The sequence below is a fragment of the Podarcis vaucheri genome, assembly GCF_965113315.1.
Source record: "Podarcis vaucheri genome assembly, chromosome: 2".
Lineage (NCBI taxonomy): Eukaryota > Metazoa > Chordata > Lepidosauria > Squamata > Lacertidae > Podarcis > Podarcis vaucheri.
This window is the reverse complement of record NC_138760.1, coordinates 81,903,052-81,925,508: the sequence shown is the minus strand read 5'-3', so window position 1 is coordinate 81,925,508 and position 22,457 is coordinate 81,903,052. Positions and strand designations below refer to the sequence as shown.

Here is a 22,457-nt window from a genome sequence, read left to right as displayed (position 1 = left end):
TGCCATCACGCCGCCGAGCACGATTTCTATTCTCATCCTGAAGCAAAGTTCTTAACCCGAGGTACTATTTCTGGGTTAGCGGAGTCTGTAACCTGAAGCGTATGTAACCCGAGGTACCAATGTAAATAAAAAGTTATGTCTAACACTGGCCTGGTTTGCAAACCAAACGATGGCATGACTATGCAGATTCCTAGAGACAAGCTTGCAACTGCTTTGCTTCTCCTCCCCCCCCTCCCGCCCCCGCCGCCTTTTTTACTCCAAGGTTTGGCTTAGCATGTAGTCCAAACCCAGGTTCATGGCTCACCTCCCTATCAATGAGCTGCAGCAAAGAACAAAACCAAGCCACAGTCTGGCTTACGACGTCATGCAAACAAGATCACTGGCAGCATTCTCAAAATAACCGCTGCCAATTTAATGCTAGATTTTAATATCCACACACTCATCAATATGATAAATCAATAGCTCTTACTGTTAAGACAAATGCATTTTACTTTTTAAAGTGCTTGTTACTAAATGTACGGCACACTTTTAAAAAGTTCACGTCATGTTCCTGATTGAATTAACTGACATGCTTAACTGTAGCAAAAGTTCCTCAAGTAGTAGTAGAATAAAAAAAGAATAGGATATTTTCTTGAATGAGATATACACATATTTCAAGTGGACAATATCTAATTACTATACATCATAGTTTTTGTCAGTTATTTTACCAAGTCAGTCATTTTACTGAGATAATTGTCAGACAATCTTCATGGAACATTTACTGTAATAACTTTTTTTCTGCCCTGCAACACTGACAGAAGATGAAAATCAACTTTGTTCTAGCATTAAAACGCAATATTCAATTCCTCTCACGTTTTCTCAGGTCATCAAGATTTCAAGTACTGCCTCATTTTCCATTTACACAAGTTGCTGTGTTTTGTTTTATGCCTTTCTCAAATGCTTTAAGTTTAATGAGATAAAATGTCTCAATTTCAGATGCTTTTACGTGTTTAAATAAGCATACAGTAACCACTTTATTTGAGAAAACAGTCTCCACAATACCACTAAGGGAGCCTGGGGCACCTGTTGTATTTTCAGATCTTAATTTTGTTTTGATTAGGACAGGGGCCTGACAGGCCTCATAAGGACTGCTGCTGTGGCTGCTGCCCAGCAAGGACTGGGGTATTGGGGGGAAAGTTTTGTTTGGAGTTTTTGCTGTTGTTACTGATATTAAGTGATATTAACTTTTTGTATTTTTATTTTTATGTGTAAATTGTTCAGTTTGGTTATGTAGTTTTAAATGTGTTTTATTTATTTTTATGACTACTGTGCTATTCTTTGTAATTATGTAGATCAGGGATGTCCAACAGGTCAATCGTGATCTACTGGTCGATCGCGCGGGAGGGGGCGTGGTCGATCGTGGGATCCTGACAACCCAGCACTTTCCCCTTAACACAGTGGTTTTCAAGCGATGCACTGTGGCAATCTGTGGCACCTTGAATGATGGTCATGGGCGGTGTGGGGGAAGCCACGGGCAGCCACCGGGGAATGGGGAACGATATTGGAGGGAAACTATCCTTCTTTCCAGTTGGTTGACACTGCTGTTACTCAGTTGGTACCACCTACCAGGCAACTGCACTTGTCATTTACTGGTCAAAAGGCTTGTCATTTCACACTCTTCCCTCCCACGTAGAGCCACGCCTTGTTCTGCCCCCTTGCTCTCTACATCCCATGTGCAAAGGAAGAGGGGGTGAGTGGTTGATTATAGGGCAGGGAGCTGTTAAACCAGCTGCAGGGCAGTACTTACTTGAGGAAGTAAGAAGCAGTAAATGGATTGGTCAAGTCAAACTAGCATGGCTTGCCCTGATTGGTTTGCAGTGGCCACAGCAAGCCAGGCTCCCTCCTTGAATTCAGGGTTATAGTCTGTTGACTTTCTGGGGCGGCTCTAGCTTGGAATCAGGACCAGTCCTCATGGGGCAGTGATGGAACCGTGGTGAACGGGGAGAAAACATGATGGTGCAGGGCAGGGTGAAGTGAACCATGCGGAGAAATAGCTCTGGATCCCCAGGCAGCGAGACCTTGCGGGGTTCCTACCTATTTCTAATGCTGGCACTAAGGAAAAGGTGTTGGGGTGGGGAAGGACCCAAACAAGTGGCACATTCCTGGAGTTGGGACACTGAGGTTCAGCAAACCTTGAGAGAGAGAGACAGGTGACCTGGAACCCCGGTTTGTAAGGGCTGGTGGGGGAAGTGGGGGAGGGTGCTGCCAATCTAAATGGTGTATTCAAAACTTTCTAGGCAGTATGTCTGGTTGGGCTCAGTGGGACTTAATTTTTATAAACCCACATAGGATTGGGCTGCAAATGGGCAGCTGTGAACATCTGTAAGACACACTTCCCACAGGCTAAATTCTAAGCTTCACTGCTGGTGCTTGGTCTTAACAGCTGTTGTGGTGGCAACTCTGCTTTTCCAAACTGGGATTCTGTTAAATACTTCATTTAATGGTGAGATACCAGTGGGCAGGTTAATAGGTAAGAACTTGGCACTTCTTGCTTTGGCGACAAGTGACTTGATCCAACCCCAGCCCTGTACTTTGCTGGGGGCAGGAATTCAGTAGGACTTACTTACGAGCAGGCATGGTTAGGATTGTAGGGAATGATGAAACAACACAAGTTTTACCAGGTATCCCACAGTTGGTCAAAGGAGGCATGCACTCAAAAAGGTTGAAAACCTCTGCCTTAACAGATTGGTTTATCACCCCAATGAGATCTAGGCCAGTGTACGTAAAAGATGTGTGAAGACAGTACTGTTTGAAACACTAGCAGGGGCTGACATGATTGATTGCTGCTCTGCATAAAATCTTTCTGTGCACATTGGACATTTACATAATGGGAAAAGGTTGTAGCTGAGCCTTCTTTCTACCATGCTGGGATTATTATTATTTTTTTGTTCTAACACAGATTTTATTAAAGTATCTAGGAGTTGTTTTTATCAAAAAAACCAAGAAACACTAAGAGTAGTATGAGACTTATCACAGCATGAAGCAATATAAATGTGAGTTGAATAAGGACAGCTCCCTCTGCTTACCTTCTGTCAGCGCTTCATCCAGGAACAATTTTAGCCGCCTGCTTCTGAGTCCAAACACTTTCCCCGTTTCATGAAGAAGCCCTTGATATGTGAGTCCGTTCTGACCAACCGGGTTTTCCATTAGAAGAGTTCCCACCAATCCATTCAGACACTCTGCAGGAAACAAGTTGTGATGATTCTCAGCAGCGAAAAAGAAACAATCGGTTTCCTGAGGTCCCACAGGCCTGCATTTCTCCTACACCCTCCTAGAAATCTGATGCCAGCCTCAGGCTGTAATCCCATGTGCACTTAATGGAGTAAGCCCCATTAAATACATGGGATTGCATGGGAATGCACGATCATTCATAATTCACACCCCGAGCAAGGCTGGAAGTTGGCTGCCTAGTGTTAAGACAGGATTTTGCAATGCTTTTATATTCAAACTACGATGATATGGCAATACAATTTGTCTAGCATAAATGTACAACATCTACAGAATTTGTGAGAACAAGATCAAGGTGATAACTGAACTTGCTCAAGACATGAGAAGTTTGTGAGTACATGCAATGGGATTGTCGAATAAATGTCTCTGTTTCGCACACATCCAGAACAGCTGCTCTCCAGTATATATCCTTGAGCTGGTCTTGTTAATTCTATTCTCAGCTCTAGAGATAATTTAGTTTTGTCTTCTTATATCCTATGAAAACCCCAGGCTACAACTCACTGTTGCCTTTCCCCGCAATATCACTTCAGTTCTTTACCTTCCCTCCCTCAAAAGAAACTCCAGCATGTCAAAACCTTAATAGTATTACTGTTTGGGGAGGCAGAAAGAGCATGACTTGTGCCTGTTTAATTGTGTGACGGGGGGGTCATATGTAACCACAGCAACTGGAAACAGGAAGCAGCCATGCCTTTAGCTAGATTTCAAACAGGGCCCAAGATTTAAGTTGCAATAAATAATTTGATCTCGTATCATATGATCAGTATAATTACCTTGAGGTTTTGCATTCACTAGTTGTAAATTGATATACTGACAGAGGAAGCCATCAAGACTGTTCAAGGCTGGCACTGACCCCGCAGTTACATGAAGCATCTTTCCACTGAGACTCAGCAAGTCTGTTTGGTTTTTCAGTTCTGAAAAGAAAAGTCCAGCTGCTATAAGCAAACCAACAAGTAACAACTATCCCAGTTATCACCTGATACTGGTCAGCTGCTTAGAGTAAGTTTGCTTTCCGATGCAGTTCACAGATTGTTGGCATCCATCTGTTTTGAGAGACAATGGAGTGCACCTCCGGGGGTGAAGTCAAACTGCTGAAGAATCACAGCGCCTGCTGTGGCTGCAGATACCAGTAACTTGCAACAGCTACCTCCTGTCTTGTTTTGCTGTGTTAGCAGCACCGAAGTGACCTCTCCAAGGTGCTAGCCTGGGCAGTGTGTATGGAGTTCACAGATACTCCTCCTCAAACTGGAAACATTTTTGATTATTTGTATTCACTTGCTGGGAATATTTACAGTGCAGTAGACATTAGGTGTTGTTGAACTCCACCTCATGTCAGCCCCAGCCAGCGTAGCCAATGATCAGGGATGGTGAGACTTCTAGTCTAGAAACATCCGCAAAGCCACAGTTTTGCCATCCCCAATGTATATGGCATAAAGAGAATAAAGATTAGAAAGCATCTTTGGACTGGATTGATGTGCCTGGATTGGGACGTCCTACATTGCAAAGTCTGGGCCATTTTTATGTTACCAGGGTGTCAAGACTCTCAGTGTTGCATCCTATTTCTGCAAGGAGAAGTCTTGTTCGAAAGAATTCTAAAATCTTAGTGAGGGGGTCAACAAGCATATAGCTAGAGGTGATACAGTTGACACTGTGCACTTAAGACTTTCAAAAAGCTTTTGATAAAGTACCGCGCCCAAGACTCCTGAGTAAGTTTGGAAGTTATGGGTTAAGAGCTACTGATCCATAGGACAAGGAACAGGAAACAGAGGGTAGGAATAAATGGATAGTTCTTTTAATGGAGGGTATAGAAAGCGAAGTTTTCCAAAGATCCATATTAGGACCTGTGCTTTCAGAAATGTTCATGAATTATCTAGAAATAGGGGTGAGCAGTGAGGCAGTTGGGTTTGCTGAGGACACCAAATTGTTCAGGTGAGTTAAAACAAAACGTAAGATTTCCATGTAAGTCTATCATTACTGTCCAGCCTAACCTACCATGCAAGATTCTGGGAGGAGGAACCCCAGGCATGTTGTCCTGAAATCCTTCTAGAAACCATTTTTTAAAAGTTTATTATTTATTAAAGTTATCTTCCACCCTTCCTCCCAAAGGAGTCTCTAGCAGAGCCTTCTTGCTTATTTTGCCCCTTTTGATTTTTTTTTAAAAAGTGTGCTGTCTAGAAGGACAACGAAGACTGCTAAGAATGGAGAAGACATTTATTAATGCATTTATTGCATTAAGAAGTATTGCACAAAAGGATTTATTTGATTTTTTTATCTGCAGAAGGCAGAAATTCTGACAGCATCAGACTAAAAGTCTAGTGCTTGAATAAATTTACCTGCAAATAAGGATGGCACACGCAATCATTATCAGTCAATGAATTGCAAGAAATGCCATATTAGGATTTACACAACTCAGATAACCTACACATTATGTGAACGTGCCATAAATTGGGGTGGGGATCTGTCAAGACACACCACTCAAAAAGGAATTCCCACACCTTTTGCCCTCTCATGCCTGATATGACATTTTGGAGAAGGTGTATCAATGAATTGGTGCCATCCTGTGTGAACATAAATCACAAGTCTTCCAAACACTCTGAAATTAATTTGTTAATATAGATACATATGCACACACACACACACATGTGAGTGACAATACAGCAAGAATAATTTTAAGTTCAAATCAGTTGAATAGATCTTCAACTTATTTGAATAAATATAAATTCAGAGATGTTACAGAATCTTACAGAGCTGCATTTCAAAGCAAGTGCATTAATTACAAAAAATATTTCTATAGCTGTGTGGAATTATGTGGAGCAAAATTTATTTGTCCATTCTTTTATATTTAGAAAAATCACATTCTAAGACATGCAAATTAGTCTGCCTCTTTGTCTGCCAAGCAAAACCACATAAGCAGATACATAATTTGGAATATGAGCTCAATATTCAGTAAAGGTGCTATAGCTGAACATTTGGTTCAAAATGCTGAGTAGACCAGAGATAAACCTTCCCACTGACCCTCATCACTAAGTGATGATACAGCAGATTCAGCTGTATTGCTTTGTGCTCATGTGGCTTGATGAGCACATTGCTCTTTGTGCAGGTTTGTTTTTTACTCCAAAGATAATGGCACCATGCATCTTGACACAGCAGAGAGAACAATACAGCTCAAGATGATCCGGGCAAACAAGAAATCACTTTAATTAACAGTTTAAAAAATGAAAAGTGCTTTCCTGTTACCTGACCGTTTCGCCTTTTAAATATATAGCTTTCTCTGTTTACAACATTAGGATATTAAACACAAAGCAGAAAAAAGTGGACTCATTCTATTATCTGTCCTGTTTCCTAAAGCCTATATTTACAATGCATACGTATAAGCTAAAACTGCCAACATCTGGTTTAGACCACAATTTAGTTTTATATAGTAAGGAGATAAACTAAATACTGGGCAGTTTTTTTGCAAAATCAATAGATCTCTCCCAAAACACAACTAGGCACTGCTTTCACTGTGAGTTAGCGTTGGCTGTCATCACATAGACAAATCTGATTGGCTACATCATTACCGTTGCTAGGAAGAAGGCCAGTTTGAAGGGTGAGAAAGCTGCAGCCAATTGGGCTTGTGAGAACAAGCTCACAATGGAGTATTTCTACCACCATAATCAGAATACAAAGGGCTTACCAGGAAGCAGCCACCTACATACGTCACTGAGAAGGAAAGCACTTTTTACAGCAGAGAAAGATTTTGTTAATAGCCCCCCTCACTCAGGCTCACCCCTAACTGTTGTTTCACCTTCTTCTTAATATCCATGGTAAAAGCTACCAAACAAAACCAATAACTATGTGTGAACAGTATAAAACTTCTATAAAGTGTGACACTACTCATGTGCTATGCAAAGTATACTCAAAAATATGTTTCTGAAATGTGCATGAAAGCGTTTAAGCAAAGTACTAGCGTGAAACTGTTTGCTATGGCGTATGCAATTTCTCTTAAATTCTTTTTTAAAAAAGAAGAAAAAGTTGACAGCTAGGACGCCAGCAACAAGGGGGTTCAGGAAACCTCCATAGGGTCTCTGTGCTTTCCATGTGTTGCTACAGGATCAGCAGTTTCTTTAAAAAAAAAAAAAAAAAAACTTTAAAAGGGTAACAATGGCCATGCAACACAATATGAACATAGTGTGAGTTTTTTACTCAGATTCTTTTGTTACTTTTTATTGCATCAGTCATGTTCTGTTTCTTGTCGCTGCGAAGTTTTATGTGTCAAAATTATTGTCTACCTGTTTAAGAGAGGAACAAGTTAAAACCTAAAGTGTATTTTAACAAAATTGTTCTGTATATACAAGTCTGGAGATCTTCAAACCTCCGTATGACAAAACACTTCAAAGTGGCAATAGCAGAGAAATGGCTTTATGACAGCTTTAGAATGTAAACCGCATACGTTCTAACTATATCAGAGTTTGAAATGCTATCACAACTTGTTCTTCTGGGTTTAAGTAGCCAAATAAGGAGTCAAAAAGCACTCTCCTGAACATTCCATCCAAAATTGAGCAAATTTACCACAGAAGCAGCCTTCAGGAGAATTTTTTTAAATATGATTCTGGAGTTGTTTATAACCAGTTTCAACAGTGTATAAACTTCTTGTCAAAAAGTAAAGTAAAACACAGGTCCAAGACTAGGCATACTTCCAAGGAGATTTTAATTTTAAAGCAAGTGTCACCTGTGCTATAAAACTGCAGTAATAATAATTTCCCCAAAACATGCAAACACACAGAGACCGTGAGAAGTGTGCACATGAGCCCTCATCGCACTTAACCACACTACCCACCTGTTTTTCCATTGAAAACCGCTAACTTTGAATTTTCAAGACCAAAAATGCATGAAATGGTGTTAACAAGTTTGGCGAAGTCTAATGTATTATCTCCTTTGGGATTTTCCAGCAACACCGTACCAGCTGGAAAGAGAAGCACAAAGCAGCAATCATAAGAAACCAATTTTGTTTAATCAATTCGTTGTCAATACTGTTACACCTATATGTAAGGGGTGGGGGACAGGCCTGGGGAAGAAATGTGGCTCTTGGGACTCTCCCTGGCCATTTCCCCTTCCCATTCCTTCTCCATACATCCCTCAATTGATTTTGCCTGGCTGGAATGTAGGTTACTGTACAAAGGCAAAAATCACATCCATTGCTGCACCCATCGTTGCCTCCCATCCTTGGCATAAGGCCCTCAGAGGCTCCCCACAAAAGAACAAGGCTCTCAGGCTGAAATTCCCGCTATGAATACACACCTACTGGGTGAATACATTTACCAAGCAAGTTACTTGGATTGCACAATTCTTTCATCTCATCCAGGAATTATAACTTCATTTCAATTATATCAGTTCAATTATATTCTTTAAAATTGGCACTAAATAACCAAGCACAATGGTTCAAATGGTTAAGATGCCTAAACACAATTCTCAAGGTTGGCTTTGTTAGAAAATATTTTTTTTAAAAAAGAAAATTGTCAGATTTTAAACATATGTAAAACTAATTCAAAGGAGCCAAAGGAGGTTGAAACTGATTTTTCTTGAGCGGTTGCTCTCCACTGCACATAACAAGGCACATGAGAAATGAAAATAGCTTCCAAAAGCCTCTTGCGATCTGGCACAGGGGTCAAGCCTTCAAAAGGAAGAAGTCTTATTACGGATATGTAAACCCTTTATGTGGGCTACCCTTTGGGTCCTTGCCATAACCTTTTTAAAAAGCAGTTTTTGGTTTTTGATGCAGCAGTTTCAAAGAAGACAAATGACAAGTAACATTCAGAAATAGTTTAAGGAATTCCTACCTTGCTCTTTCCCATTCACAGAGATGTTCAGATTGACATAAGCACATGCTGGCTCAATGCGATGATTCAGAGCACCTTTGGCTAGTGTAATTTCCAGTTCTGATCCCTTCAGCTAAATAAACAAGCGTCACATTTTCTGAAAATTAATATTCTAAGAGGAGACACTCAAACTATTTCCCCTCAGAATTATTACAACTTGGAAATGCTGCAGGGATGATAGTGACAATAGTTGTAATTTAACGCTGCTTCATAATAAAAGACTGCAATACAGTATGTTAGCAGAGGCAACCCTGGTGACATTAAAAATACAATATTTGCAATTTATAAGCCAGCAAACAAACTTTTAAGGCTGCAAAAAAGTTAAATGCAGAAAATCAGAGGAAGACAGAAAGGAGTCACAGCAGCACATGCAGATAACATTATGAAATGCCATTTCTGGGTCTGCTAATGTTGGCCACTAGGGGGCAACTGTTACTACCCATTAGCCACCAGGAAACTGTCACATTTCAAAGCCGGATTAAGAATTCTGAATAGTAAGAAAGTGTGGGTGCAAAGCTACACAAAAAACCCCTTCACAGCTACCATGCAAGTGTTAAGGCCCATTTCCCCCAAAACGTTATTATTTTTATTTATCTGGGTGCACATAGGACTGGAACCTGTAGACTTAAACCTGTAAAAATGCCTTTAGAGACTGGGTAGTATTTTGCTGAAGCATTTTAAAGATGCTAAAACCAGAGGAAATAAATTTTTAAGTTTGAATCCTTTGAAAGAAAAATTACCATTCCATTACTAAATGGAAGTAGGCTTTCTTGCCCTTATTCCCCCCCTCCCCATAGTCTCATAGAGAGTCAGGGGACCTTGTTTTCAGCAACATGGAATGGAGCATGAGAGGCTGAAAGGACAGGGGGAAGTCACTCAAAAATGGGGTAGTTGCTTGGATTTTTTGCGGTTTCATTAATATTCATTGCACCCTGATTTGCATCAGTATTTGTTCTAAAGCAAGGTTTTGGTACTGCTTTGGACTTTTTGCCTTTTTCATATATAGCTTTATTTTCCAGAAGGTAGTAGGTTGTTTAAGGCAGGCATAGGCAAACTCGGCCCTCCAGATGTTTTGGGACTACAACTCCCATCATCCCCAGCTAACAGGAGCCAGTGGTCAGGGATGATGGGAAATGTAGTCCCAAAACATCTGGAGGGCCGAGTTTGCCTATGCCTGATTTAAGGTTTTTAGGCTTAACTGAAACAGTATTCCAGCCTAAGCAACTAACGGGCTTTTGACCTGATAAAATGAAAATATGAAAAAATTGCAAGACTCATCTATTCCATTTAGATCAACCATCTGTACATATACCAGTAAAATTAACATAGAATTTGCTTTTTCTGGCTGCACACATTGTTGCTCAGTATCTTGCATTAAACTATTATTCTCACCAAATTACATTTAAATCTGTATTCATCACAATGAATGGGACTGTCACCAACATCTTGCAGATTTGCCTCATTTTAACTGTATGAACAAATTATTAAATGACTATACACTACTATTTTCATATGTTTCCAAGTTATTTGCTAATGAAGTAATACAGGGATTATATTCGGGGGTCTTAGATTAGCTTTCTATCTATCAAGGTCATATCAATAGACAAAGACATTTATATTTCTGTTAGGCAACTTCATAGAATACCAGAAAAGTAAATGACTATTTCCTTTAAAAGGTAAAGGGACCCCTGACCATTAGGTCCAGTCACGGACGACTCTGGGGTTGCAGCGCTCATCTCGCTTTACTGGCTGAGGGAGCCAGCATACAGATTCCAGGTCATGTGGCCAGCATGACTAAGCCATTTCTGGCGAACCAGAGCAGCGCACGGAAATGCCGTTTACCTTCACACCGGAGTGGTACCTATTTATCTACTTGCACTTTGACGTGCTTTTGAACTGCTAGGTTGGCAGGAGCTGGGAATGAACTACGGGAGCTCACCCCGTTGCAGGGATTCAAACCGCCGACCTTCCTTATCGGCAAGCCCTAGGCTCTGTGGTTTAACCCACAGCGCCACCCGCGTCCTTTAAGATACACAAAATAACAGTTACATTGTGGAGTTTAAGTTCGTTGTGCAGCTTAAAAAAAATAGAAGAATTGTTCTATTTTTTAAAAATCTACTATTCGATGTAAAAGAAAAAATAATGTATGGTCTTTTCACACTTCTATACTGTGCTACCCAGATGCATTCACTCTATATTCAGGTGAGTAAAATATATCCAACAAACGCACTGGCCCAGTGAAAGACTTAACTTGGGAGAGTAATGGAGCTGGCATTTTCTGAATGGGGAGATGCGCTATTTATAAGCCACAACCTATGCCCAATAATACATATTGCTACATTTACACAATTCTTTGCTCTTATAAAGGATGGAGTTAGGCCACATAAAGGAGGCATCTGCAAAACATGGTGTTCCTGTGAAATACCCAGCTTACAGGTGACATCCACATGATAAAAAGTGAGAGGCAGGCTCTGGGAGTTGAGAAAGCACTTTTTATGTCGGCAGTGGCGACAATAAGCACAATGTAGCTCTTAAGAAACATTTCAACAGATACTACCCCTGGATTAAGGTCTGTCAAGTCTGCATTAAAAGAGACTCCTGAGCATCATCAGATTTAATTTGCTTTACTTGAAATCAGTAGATACAGTCAAAAAGGTAACCTACAACATGCATTTCTGAGTTTTAATTTCATATGGTAGAGATGATTAGCTGAAATGCAGAAAACCAAGAGGGTTCTTAGTGCTGGGTATATAAGTCCATGCTGACCAGTTCTGAAACCACTTGGATGATTTCTGTGACTTCCTGAACTTAAAGCTTGTCATATAATATGAACATCTGAAATGGATATACCGACTCTGGTCCAATAAACATTTAATGTGAGGCAATGCATTATTCAGATAATGGGGTGAGGTGAATATTTTCCAAAGAAATTCTTGCTTGTTTTTACCTGGGTTTTCTCTTGAATAAGCACTTCCGCTGAGGTAGGCACTGGGTATGGCTTCAAGGCAGCCTTGATTGTTGCAAAAATGAAATCTGTATGCTCCTTAATAACAGTATCAAGATAATCACCTTCTGGATGAGCACGGTAATACACTGTAATCTCATCAGTTGGAACAAGATTGCGCTGTAACAAAATCAGCAACCCAATTGAGTGAGCAATAAAGGTTACCTATCACCAAATATTTGTGACCAAAAAGTAAAATCTGTTTTTTGGTATAATCAGAACAAAACACACATTTAAAAAGTCAAGCATAATTATAGCAAATATTCAGGCAAGCAGAAAAGCATCTAACTGCACATCACATGTTAGTTTGTCTTAGCCAAAGTCCAATGGCACTCTACAAAACATTTTTCTTCTAAATAAAAAAGATTTCACCAAGAAAAACAAAAATAAAGGTATTCTGCAATGAGCAATTGCTTTTTATATTTAAGAATGCAAACAAAAAGTAGAACTGACCAACAAATACTGTCCCCAGATTTTAAAATATTAACCAAATGAACACAATTCTGTTCTGGAGGAGTCTGCAGTTGATTTAAGAAATGGCATCTATAGTTCTTGTTATCTTAATAAAATGAGAAGTCACCTTCACACACAATTACCTATGTCATGCTCATTTTTTAAATCATCTTTTCTAGTCTCCTTTTATAGCCATCTGTTCTTCATGTATATAACTAGACATTGTGAGTGCAGGCACACAGGATAACAACTGAGAGAGGCCAAAGCACCGCAGGCCAACACACAACTGCCAAATATACTTTAAGAGAGTCACGGTTTATAAGTGTTTACACGCTAATGCCAGAAAGCCTCCAAGTCAAGATGCGCAAACTGGAGTGCTTGGTCTTAAGAGGACGGTATTCATATACTGGGCATAACAAAAATCTGATGGACTGGAGAGAACTGGTGGGACATGACTCTATCTCTGGATCTAAATTCGATAGGACAGGGAACAACAGACTGGAGGTGGTGTCACTCTATACATCAAAGAAAGCGTTGAATTCAACAAGCTAGAAATCCCCAAAGAGGTAGACTCCTCTAGCATTGTTGGTAGTGACACCAGGTCCAACAGTGAGTGGACATCTATCAGTCAAAGTGGGTAGAAAAACGTTTTTCTCCCTCTCTCCTAACACTAAAATTTGTGGACATTCAGTGAAGCTGAATGCTAGAGGATTCCGGACAGACAAAAGAAAGTACGTCATAACACAGCACATATTTAAATGATAGAATTTGCTTCCACAGGAGGCAGTGATGGCCATCAACTTGGATGGCTTTAAAAGAGGATTAGCCAACTTCACAGTGGAGAAGGCTATCCTGTTCCAGCCACAGCAGCTGTGCTCTGCCTCCAGGGTCAGAGGCAGCATGTTTCTGAATACCAGTTGGTGGAAACTGCAGGAGAGGAGGCTGCTCTTGGGCTTCATTTCCCAGATTTACTAACCTTCTTCCGAAGTTTCTGGATGCGATTTATTACTTCACGTGCAACGCCTTCATCGACCATAGACTGATCGGGAGTAACATCCAGGAGAACCAAAACCTGGCCAGAAAAAAGGCAGATGCTATACATACCTTGTTTTATAACAAAAATCATGGACATGTTCGTGTGGATTGACAAGAGAAACTGTGTTTTACAAGTTAGAACTAGTTACTATTAAATCAATCTTTGTTGTTCTTTTGAACTGTTACAATATATATACTAAGGTGCTACTGGAAGGATTTTTTTTATTTTGTTTCAAATATACATACTGCTAGAGACATACACAATGGGGCACACTAGGACAACCCCATGCATGGTGTGCTTAACTGTTTGCCCTGATGTCAATACTGGCAATACAGGTTGTGGTGGTAGTGATGGGGTGCTAAGCACACCACAGGTCTTTAGATTTTAGCTGGGCATAGCTACTTGAAAGTGAAATGGCCAGTCACAGGATCAGAAAAAAACCAGTTAACTTCCTGCAGTTATTATGGAGGACACTTATCTGAGGACGTCATTGCTTAGACTTGCAAAGCGCTCCTCCTCATTTAAGCTATTGCTGCTAATGACACAGCTCCTTCTCCAAATTCCAGCCAATTTTTTGTTCTGCTCTTATTCAATTTATCTGCTCAGTTCTACACTTCCTGCAACTGCTATAATACGATTATGTCCATTTATGATATGGAACAGAAGCCAACTGTTCTATGTCAAACATTCCCCTGGGTGAGTCCAAAATCCTTGCATGAGCCTAAGCAACTCTTTGGATCACTGTTTCCTGCCATCTCGAGCAGATATGCCAAAATGGTATGGTATAGGTTCTATATTGCAGAGGCACTGATCCACAGCAACTAGTGCTAGCAACATGAACATCTGGATTTCCCATCGTCGTCACTGATCACTACATTTGATACCTGAGAATCAGAATGTGCTTCAAATTGGGCAGATCCTCCTTCAGCCTGGTTAAAGGTGTACATCAGACGGAGATCTTCTTCATGCAGTTCATGACCTTCTACAACAATGGTGCCTGATTCATTTAAACCACAGAATTACCTATTTTATATTAAGCAAGCATTCCAAGCTTTCAAAAATGTGCAATTAGTCAACATTTCAATGTACTGATGTTTTCTGTCTCTTGTTTGAATGACAACATCCATATCAATGTATTTCTCTGACTTTCTTGTGTTTAGAACAAACACTTTTGCTCCATGGGCCAGATGTTTATCAGAAATTTACAGGAGGATGGGGTCTCCCACCTGTCAAAATTCCCTCAGTAACTTTGAAAATCCAGTTTCCACCTCTTCAGTCTCTGGCAGAATAACTGGAACAAAGTGTTCCAGGTTCTGAAAGCTTAGACCATCCAAAGAACATTCAAAGCAAAATATAAGAAGTATAAAAACATTTTCTACTCAAGGTAGTTTGGATTCTTTTATAGTCGTTTAGACCCCTGACTAAGCGCTTCCCTGAACATTTCCTCGTTTTGCAGAATTGATTTAACCTTTCTCCTCTTTGCAGTTATTTTCCAATATGTTTATGGAAGCTATAAACATTTGACAATATACTAACAAGAGAAATAGCTTTTAAATCTCTGCCTTTTTGCTTTTAGACTAGAAAAGAAAACCAAGCAGCTAAATGGATTGGTTTCCATACTTGAAAATAAAAATTATTTTGCGTCTGTTTGCAAGGTCATCACACTTTTCTGACAAACTACACATGCTCCACTGATACTAACCAGTCTTCTGGAATTCTTCCAACTGCTCACTTTTCAATTCCTTCACAGCAGCCATAACAGATTTAAAGGCACCTTTCAGACGCTTCCCAAGCACCATGTGATCAGGTTCTGCTCTTAGGCGGATCCCATATTTATCTTTCTCAGTTGATAATGTCACTTGACGGACATTCAGTTCCTGCGCATTTCCCAAAAAAGTAATAAAATGGGGAAAAAATAGTTTAAAAAATAATCATCACTTGAAGTCATGTTTAACAAACCATTTTACAGGCTGAATGGCAAAATAGTACAGAGAGTAGGACAAACAAAAAACAGCTGTCTGCTATTTTGATATATGTGTGCTTGAAGTTTGAACAGTACTATGATTAAGTCATTTTAGATTGTTATGCTATACAAAAATACTTTGCTCTACAGAAGACCAAGTTAAATAGAGCTTCCATTCATGCTATTAAATAAGAAAAAGTTCTCCCACCAAAGTATTATCCAAACATCCTTACCTATTCCCACCCCTGAGTTTCCACCTTACACCTTCTAAAGACCCCAGTCCTACTCTACTCAAGGTTTTCTCACTCCACAACCCATAAAACCTTTGAGATCACTCCTATTCCATTCAGCCCTTGTCCTTGGCTCTTTTGTCTTGTTATTAAGCCAGACCTCTTTTCCTCCTTGAACTCACCCCAAACTAATATTTTCCTAAATAGTGAACACTTTTCAGTAACTAAGAACTATCTACTGTTTAATTCCATCTAATGCAACGTTCGTGTTAAATACAATTGTACAAACCAAACAGGAGATAGTCTGATAAAATAAACCACCTTTCCTATTTTGCATCTGAAAGCTTTTCTAGCATACTTCTGCTATGTTGCTCTTGTTCTTAGGAAGCCTGGGAGACCTTTTGTCTGGCCAAACAAATGTACATACAATATTATAAAGAGTTCCATGTCTTTTACGAGGCATTGAGCTCTAAGAATCCAATACACGAAACCACACAAGGGGTCACTTTGTCTGGCAAGCCACTCTTTAATCTCTAAAATAGATAAAGGATAAAATTGGCTCCATTTCCAGAGGAGAACAGTTCACTATCAGCCCTCTGAAGCAACGCTTAGCTGAAAGCAATTTACTAGTACAAAACAATCAAAACATTTTATGTGCTTCCTTTCCATCTCATTTATTTTTTTCTCTTCCTTTTTTCAACAGGAAAGTCCACCTACTAATCTTCCTTCCACTTACTGTTTAACGAACTGTGCTTTTGCAATTGGTATTGGAATCAAAAAGAATGTCAACTGACAGTAACAAGGTTTTACACAACAAGTGAGTGGCTCCTCTTGCGTTTCCATCAGCCACACTCCAAAGGGATGCAGGTGGACGCAGGTCCACAGACACCCATAAGCAGCCACAGAGCAGGAGTGTTACTTAGGTTCCCATTTCACTGGGAAACTCAAGGCAAGCCACCACATCCATACCAGCAGCTTTTTAAAAAAAAATCTTATTTTTCACCAAAATCCAAAACTGCCCTTTTCAAGTTAGCTTAGTGGAATGAGACAGTTTAGGAGGGAAGCTTCTTCAGAAAGGCATAATGAAAAACGATACTGCGATGCTGCAAAACAATCCTTTTTCATGATTTTGTGAATGATCAATGATCATGAAGTATTTATCTCCGAAAAATATGTGGTCAAAAGTCAACTGTATTATACATAATATACAGATGTCACAATTTATCCTCTGCTTAGTTTGGTCCTTGAAGTCTTCATATGTAATCAAGATTACTCAGTAATGACCTTTTTTTCCTCAAGAAAGCATGTGTTTGCTTAACCCCTACCTACACATAGCTCTTGATACTTTCTCCTACTCCAACTGAGTTAGGTCTCTGTGCCTGAGCTTGACTGGAGTAAGACAACACACAAGAGTCCGCTGCAGGCTCAAGTCCAAAACATGATAGCATTGAGCAATAACAAGGGGAGTCCAAAGCTAAGTCAATATCAAGCAGTACACAATTGTAGTCCTGGGTCAAATGAAATCCAAAGGTTGAGTCAGAAGATATGTGTGTGAAAGAGATATCCAACAAACTCAGCCCAACACACAAGGACTTCCACCTGCCAAATGGGTGGTCATCTCCTTCCTTATATTCTTCCCACTCCTTGCTCCAAATCTGCTACAGAGGATTGAGAAAACCCCCAGAACAGATCGGGAAGCAGTCCCCTTGTGCAGGTGGAAGCAGGGGTGACAGACTTGCAAGGCAAAAAACGTGGCATCAACCTGAATAAAAACCAATGTGAACTTAAGTTCTAGCAACAATGCCTTCTGCTCTTCTGTCTTACCTCAAGTATATACTTTTCCAAGGACTTGATATCTTCCAGCGCCTGGGGATCCTGATGAATAACCACCACTTCTTTCAGTGGATACTGAAATTAAATTCATCATCATCAGTCTGGAAAAAGGTACCCAAGATCTATTGCAAAATGGCTATTTAAACCATGGCTATTTAACAGATATCCTTATAGTTCATTTTCTGGAATTCATTGATTTACCTATGCATTTCTCTGTCACAACCAATAAGTGCTTATGGGATATTGATGTAAGATAAATTAAAAAACATCTTACCTTTACTGGAATGGTTTTCCTGTCTCTGATTACCCGTCCAAGCTCAACAACAGATTGCATTCGGGAAACGGCACTTTCTATATTTTTGTCAATCAGATCCTCCCTAGATTCAAAAGGGGGGGAAATGGAAACTTGTTTTGCATATGAAACTAACCTCTTTAAAAATAATAACCTACATTTAAAACCTGGCTGAAAAGAAAAAGCCCTTTGCTGGGACCCTCTTGTACAGCAGAATTGCCAGAAACACCATTTTTGAGCATCTTAAAGATTGCACCGAACACAAACGCCAATTTGAGAGTCAGTGTGTCGTGGTGGATAGAGTGATGGACTTGGGACTATGGAGACTGGGTTCGAATCTTCATGCTCAGCCATGAAACTTATAAAGAAACTAGATCTGTTCAAGAAAATTAGAGATATGAAAGGAACATTTTGTACAAAGATTACCATAATAAAGGACAAAAGTGGTAAGGACCTAACAGAAGAAGAAGACATCAAGAAGAGGTGGCAAGAATACACAGAGGAATTATACCAGAAAGATATGGATGGCTCGTACACCCCAGGTAGTGTGGTTGCTGACCTTGAGCCAGACATCCTGGAGAGTGAAGTCAAATGGGCCTTAGAAAGCACTGCAAATAACAAGGCCAGTGGCAGTGATGGTATTCCAGCTGAACTATTTAAAAATTTAAAAGATGATGCTGTTAAGGTGCTACACTCAATATGCTAGCAAATCTGGAAAACTCAGCAGTGGCCAGAGGACTGGAGAAGATCAGTCTACATCCCAATCCCAAAGAAGGGCAGTGCCAAAGAATGCTCCAACTACCGCACAATTGCACTCATTTCACACGCTAGCAAGTTTATGCTTAAAATTCTACAAGGAAGGCTCAAGCAGTATGTGGACTGAGAACTCCCAGAAGTGCTAGCTGGATTTCGAAGGGGCGGAGGAACCAGAGACCAAATTGCAAACATGCGCTGGATTATGGAGAAAGCTAGAGAGTTCCAGAAAGACATCTACTTCTGCTTCATTGACTATACAAAAGCTTTTGACTGCGTCGACCACAGAAAACTACGGCAAGTTCTTAAAGAAATGGGAGTGCCTGATCACCTCATCTGTCTCCTGCGAAATCTCTATGTGGGACAAGAAGCTACAGTTAGAACTGGATATGGAACAACTGGTTGGTTCTAAATTGGGAAAGGAGTACGACAAGGCTGTATATTGTCTCCCTGCTTATTTAACTTATATGCAGAATTCATCATGTGAAAGGCTGGGCTGGATGAATCCCTAGCCGGAATTAAGATTGCCGGAACAAATATCAACAACCTCAGATATGCAGATGACACAACCTTGATGGCAGAAAGTGAGGAGGAATTAAAGAACCTTTTAATGAGGGTGAAAGAGGAGAGCGCAAAATATGGTCTGAAGCTCAGCATCAAAAAAACGAAGATCATGGCCACTGGGCCCATCACCTCCTGGCAAATAGAAGGGGAAGAAATGGAGGCAGTAAGAGATTTTACTTTCTTGGGCTCCATGATCACTACAGATGGTGACAGCAGTCACGAAATTAAGGGATGCCTGCTTCTTGGGAGAAAAGCAATGACAAACCTGGACAGCATCTTAAAAAGCAGAGACATCACCTTGCCAACAAAGGTCCATATAGTTAAAGCTATGGTTTTCCCAGTAGTGATGTATGGAAGTGAGAGCTGGACCATAAAGAAGGCTGATCGCCGAAGAATTGATGCTTTTGAATTATGGTGCTGGAGGAGACTCTTGAGAGTCCCATGGATTGCAAGAAGATCAAATCTATCCATTCTTAATAATAATAATAATAATAATAATAATAATAATAATAATAATAATAATAACAACAACAACAATAATTTATTATTTATACCCCGCCCATCTGGCTGAGTTTCCCAGCCACTCTGGGTGGCTCCCAATCAGTGTTAAAAACAGTACAGTGTTACATATTAAAAACTTCCCTGAACAGGGCTGCCTTAAGATGTCTTCTGAATGTCAGGTAATTATTTATCTTTTTGACATCTGATGGGAGGGCGTTCCACAGGGCGGGCGCCCTCTGCCTGGTTCCCTGTAGCCTCACTTCTCGCAATGAGGGAACTGCCAGAAGGCCCTTGGCACTGGATCTCAGTGTCCAGGCTGAACAATGGGGGTGGAGACGCTCCTTCAGGTATACAGGACCAAGGCCGTTTAGGGCTTTAAAGGTCAGCACCAACACTTTGAATCGTGCTCAGAAACGTACTGGGAGCCAATGCAGATCTCTCAGCCCTGAGCACTCACTGGCAGGACAGGTCGTGAAGCTGAGGCTCCAATACTTTGGCCACCTCATGAGGAGAGAAGACTCCCTGGAAAAGACCCTGATGTTGGGAAAGATGGAGGGCACAAGGAGAAGGGGATGACAGAGGACGAGATGATTGGACAGTGTTCTCGAAGCTACCAGCATGAGTTTGACCAAACTGCGGGAGGCAGTGGAAGAGAGGAATGCCTGGCGTGCTCTGGTCCATGGGGTCACGAAGGGTCGGACACAACTAAACGACTAAACAACAACAACAAAGAGCAAGTCACATTCTCTTTCTACCTAACCTATTCCGTTAAATTATTAGGACAAACTAGGAGTAGCTGGTGGGGTGGGGTGATGCCACAGAGCTGCCCTCTAGAAAATGTAATCGCTGCCACTTACCAGGACAGTGTGGGCAGTGCTGAGATTAGAGCTCTGCTAACACAGTAGCTGTGCCAATCCAGTGATCCTGTCAGGGCACCTACGCTGCTGCTCTGCTCCCACTCTGGTAAGCAGCAATGATGTCGGTGTCAGGCGGAAGGTTCTGCCCTACTGTACCAGCAGCTTCTACTTTATTAGCTTTTAGGCGCTAAGTGAATATTTTTTTCATTATCTCAAGATTTTAAGACCTAGCTTAATGGTTGTTTTATCACTTTATTGCCAATTTGCTTCTGATACTCTTGTTAAAAGCAGTTCAGAAACAGCAGCTTGTGCAGAACAGGGCTGCAAGCCAGGACTGGGCCATATTACAAGAGGGTTTTGTCAGCTGCACTGGGCTCCCAAGTCTATGCGAGTTTAAATTTTTAAATCCCTAAACAGATTGGTACCACTTCCTCCCATATGTATCTACCCAAAGCTTGATCTTCTTTGGCAGTCCTGCTCAGAGTGGCCCCATAAAATGGGCACTCCAGTTATGGAATAGCCTGTCCAGGGTAGATTGCCTTCAAAATTGGTAAAATCTGGGCCTTGGGACTGTGTTTCCCTTTTTAACCTGTTTGGATTTTCAGTGTGTGGCAAGTTATGGTTTGCATTATTTATGTAGCATACCCCTCCCCCGCTTTTTAATGGTTTTATGTTTTATTTTGCATTTCAATTATTATTTTTTACTTATTTCAAAGAACTTTATGTCACATGGAGGGTAAGTAAGTTATATTCTAGTAACTAAGTTGCTAAATATTAAAAGGAATTGCAACCAGTAAAAATTCTGGAGGTTAAGCCTGACCACTGAAATATGAATAGCCTTTCATTGGCAATCAATGCTTTTATTGGTCACTCAGCCACACAATACAGGAAAATATCCATCATATTTGTGAGAGGGTCCAATGCCTCTTATTCCATTCATTAACCATAACTTAAATGAGAAAATTATTGATCTGTCTAGCAAATAAAACTATCCAAAAATGAAGATGAGAAGCAGACTGGAACGGTGACTTACACACACAAAAGAAACAAATTATGAATGAGCCTTAAAATAAAAGTTTGAATGTATGAAAATGGGACCTGCTTGCTATTCAAAATTCCACACAGCTGGACAGGAAACAGAATTATGAGATTCCAACCAAGCCAAGTTCTGTAAAGTAGATGGTACCTATAGGACTTATTTCAGAATTCACAGTGAGATGACAAAGCCATCTTCATTTACTTGATAATCTTTTGTTCCCCAAAGTTTAAAGTGTAAGATAGGAGTGAGGAACATTCTGCAGTCTGAAAGGCAACCTCACCTCAAAGCCAGCCTTCTAGCGCCTTCCTGCCAGTGGTGGATTGGGTCAAAGGCAAAAAAAGTGATGCAGTGCAATGGATGCAACCTTTGTACAGCAGGCAATATATTCTAGCCATACGAAAGGAGGAGGTTTCTACATCCACACACATCTCTCCATCATGGCAAGCAAGAAACGTTGCCACAATTCAAAGTTCAAGAACACATTCCAGACATGAGGAAGGTATGGAGTCGTACCTGCTGATGGGGAGGGTGGTGTGGCCTATGAAGAGTACTGAGAGCCAGACAGAGAGGCCTAGAGGGCCATATTCAGCCCTAGGGTCCAACATCTCCCACCCCTGGTGTAAGGTTAGCAAAATATGGACCTAGAACCTGCTCATTCCTTGAGACCATCTGAGGAGACTCTCTGCTGAAGCCAAATGAATGGGCCAATGATTGGACCTTCAACCCCTGGACCACGTACCTAAGGTCCACTCTTTTAGGCACTGGGTGGAAAGATAAATGCTACAGATTCTAGTGCTGCTTTAATGCATT

At 40.6% G+C, this 22,457-nt stretch overlaps 1 protein-coding gene and 1 long non-coding RNA gene across 2 annotated transcripts in view; one reads left to right on the top strand and one right to left on the bottom strand.

The window, feature by feature from the left end:
• Positions 1–22,457, top strand: part of LOC309526090 — a 399,393-nt gene that overhangs the window by 300,807 nt on the left and 76,129 nt on the right. The window lies entirely within an intron of this gene.
• Positions 1–22,457, bottom strand: part of IARS1 (isoleucyl-tRNA synthetase 1) — an 84,808-nt gene that overhangs the window by 3,935 nt on the left and 58,416 nt on the right. The window contains exons 25-34 of the mRNA XM_082212013.1: positions 17,916–18,018; positions 17,633–17,716; positions 15,318–15,492; positions 14,500–14,612; positions 13,556–13,651; positions 12,070–12,246; positions 9,084–9,195; positions 8,084–8,209; positions 4,038–4,178; positions 3,066–3,218 (exon numbers count right to left, since the gene is read on the bottom strand). Of these exons, the coding sequence (XP_082068139.1) occupies positions 3,066–3,218; positions 4,038–4,178; positions 8,084–8,209; positions 9,084–9,195; positions 12,070–12,246; positions 13,556–13,651; positions 14,500–14,612; positions 15,318–15,492; positions 17,633–17,716; positions 17,916–18,018 (1,280 nt within the window). The remainder of the gene's footprint in view (positions 1–3,065; positions 3,219–4,037; positions 4,179–8,083; positions 8,210–9,083; positions 9,196–12,069; positions 12,247–13,555; positions 13,652–14,499; positions 14,613–15,317; positions 15,493–17,632; positions 17,717–17,915; positions 18,019–22,457) is intronic.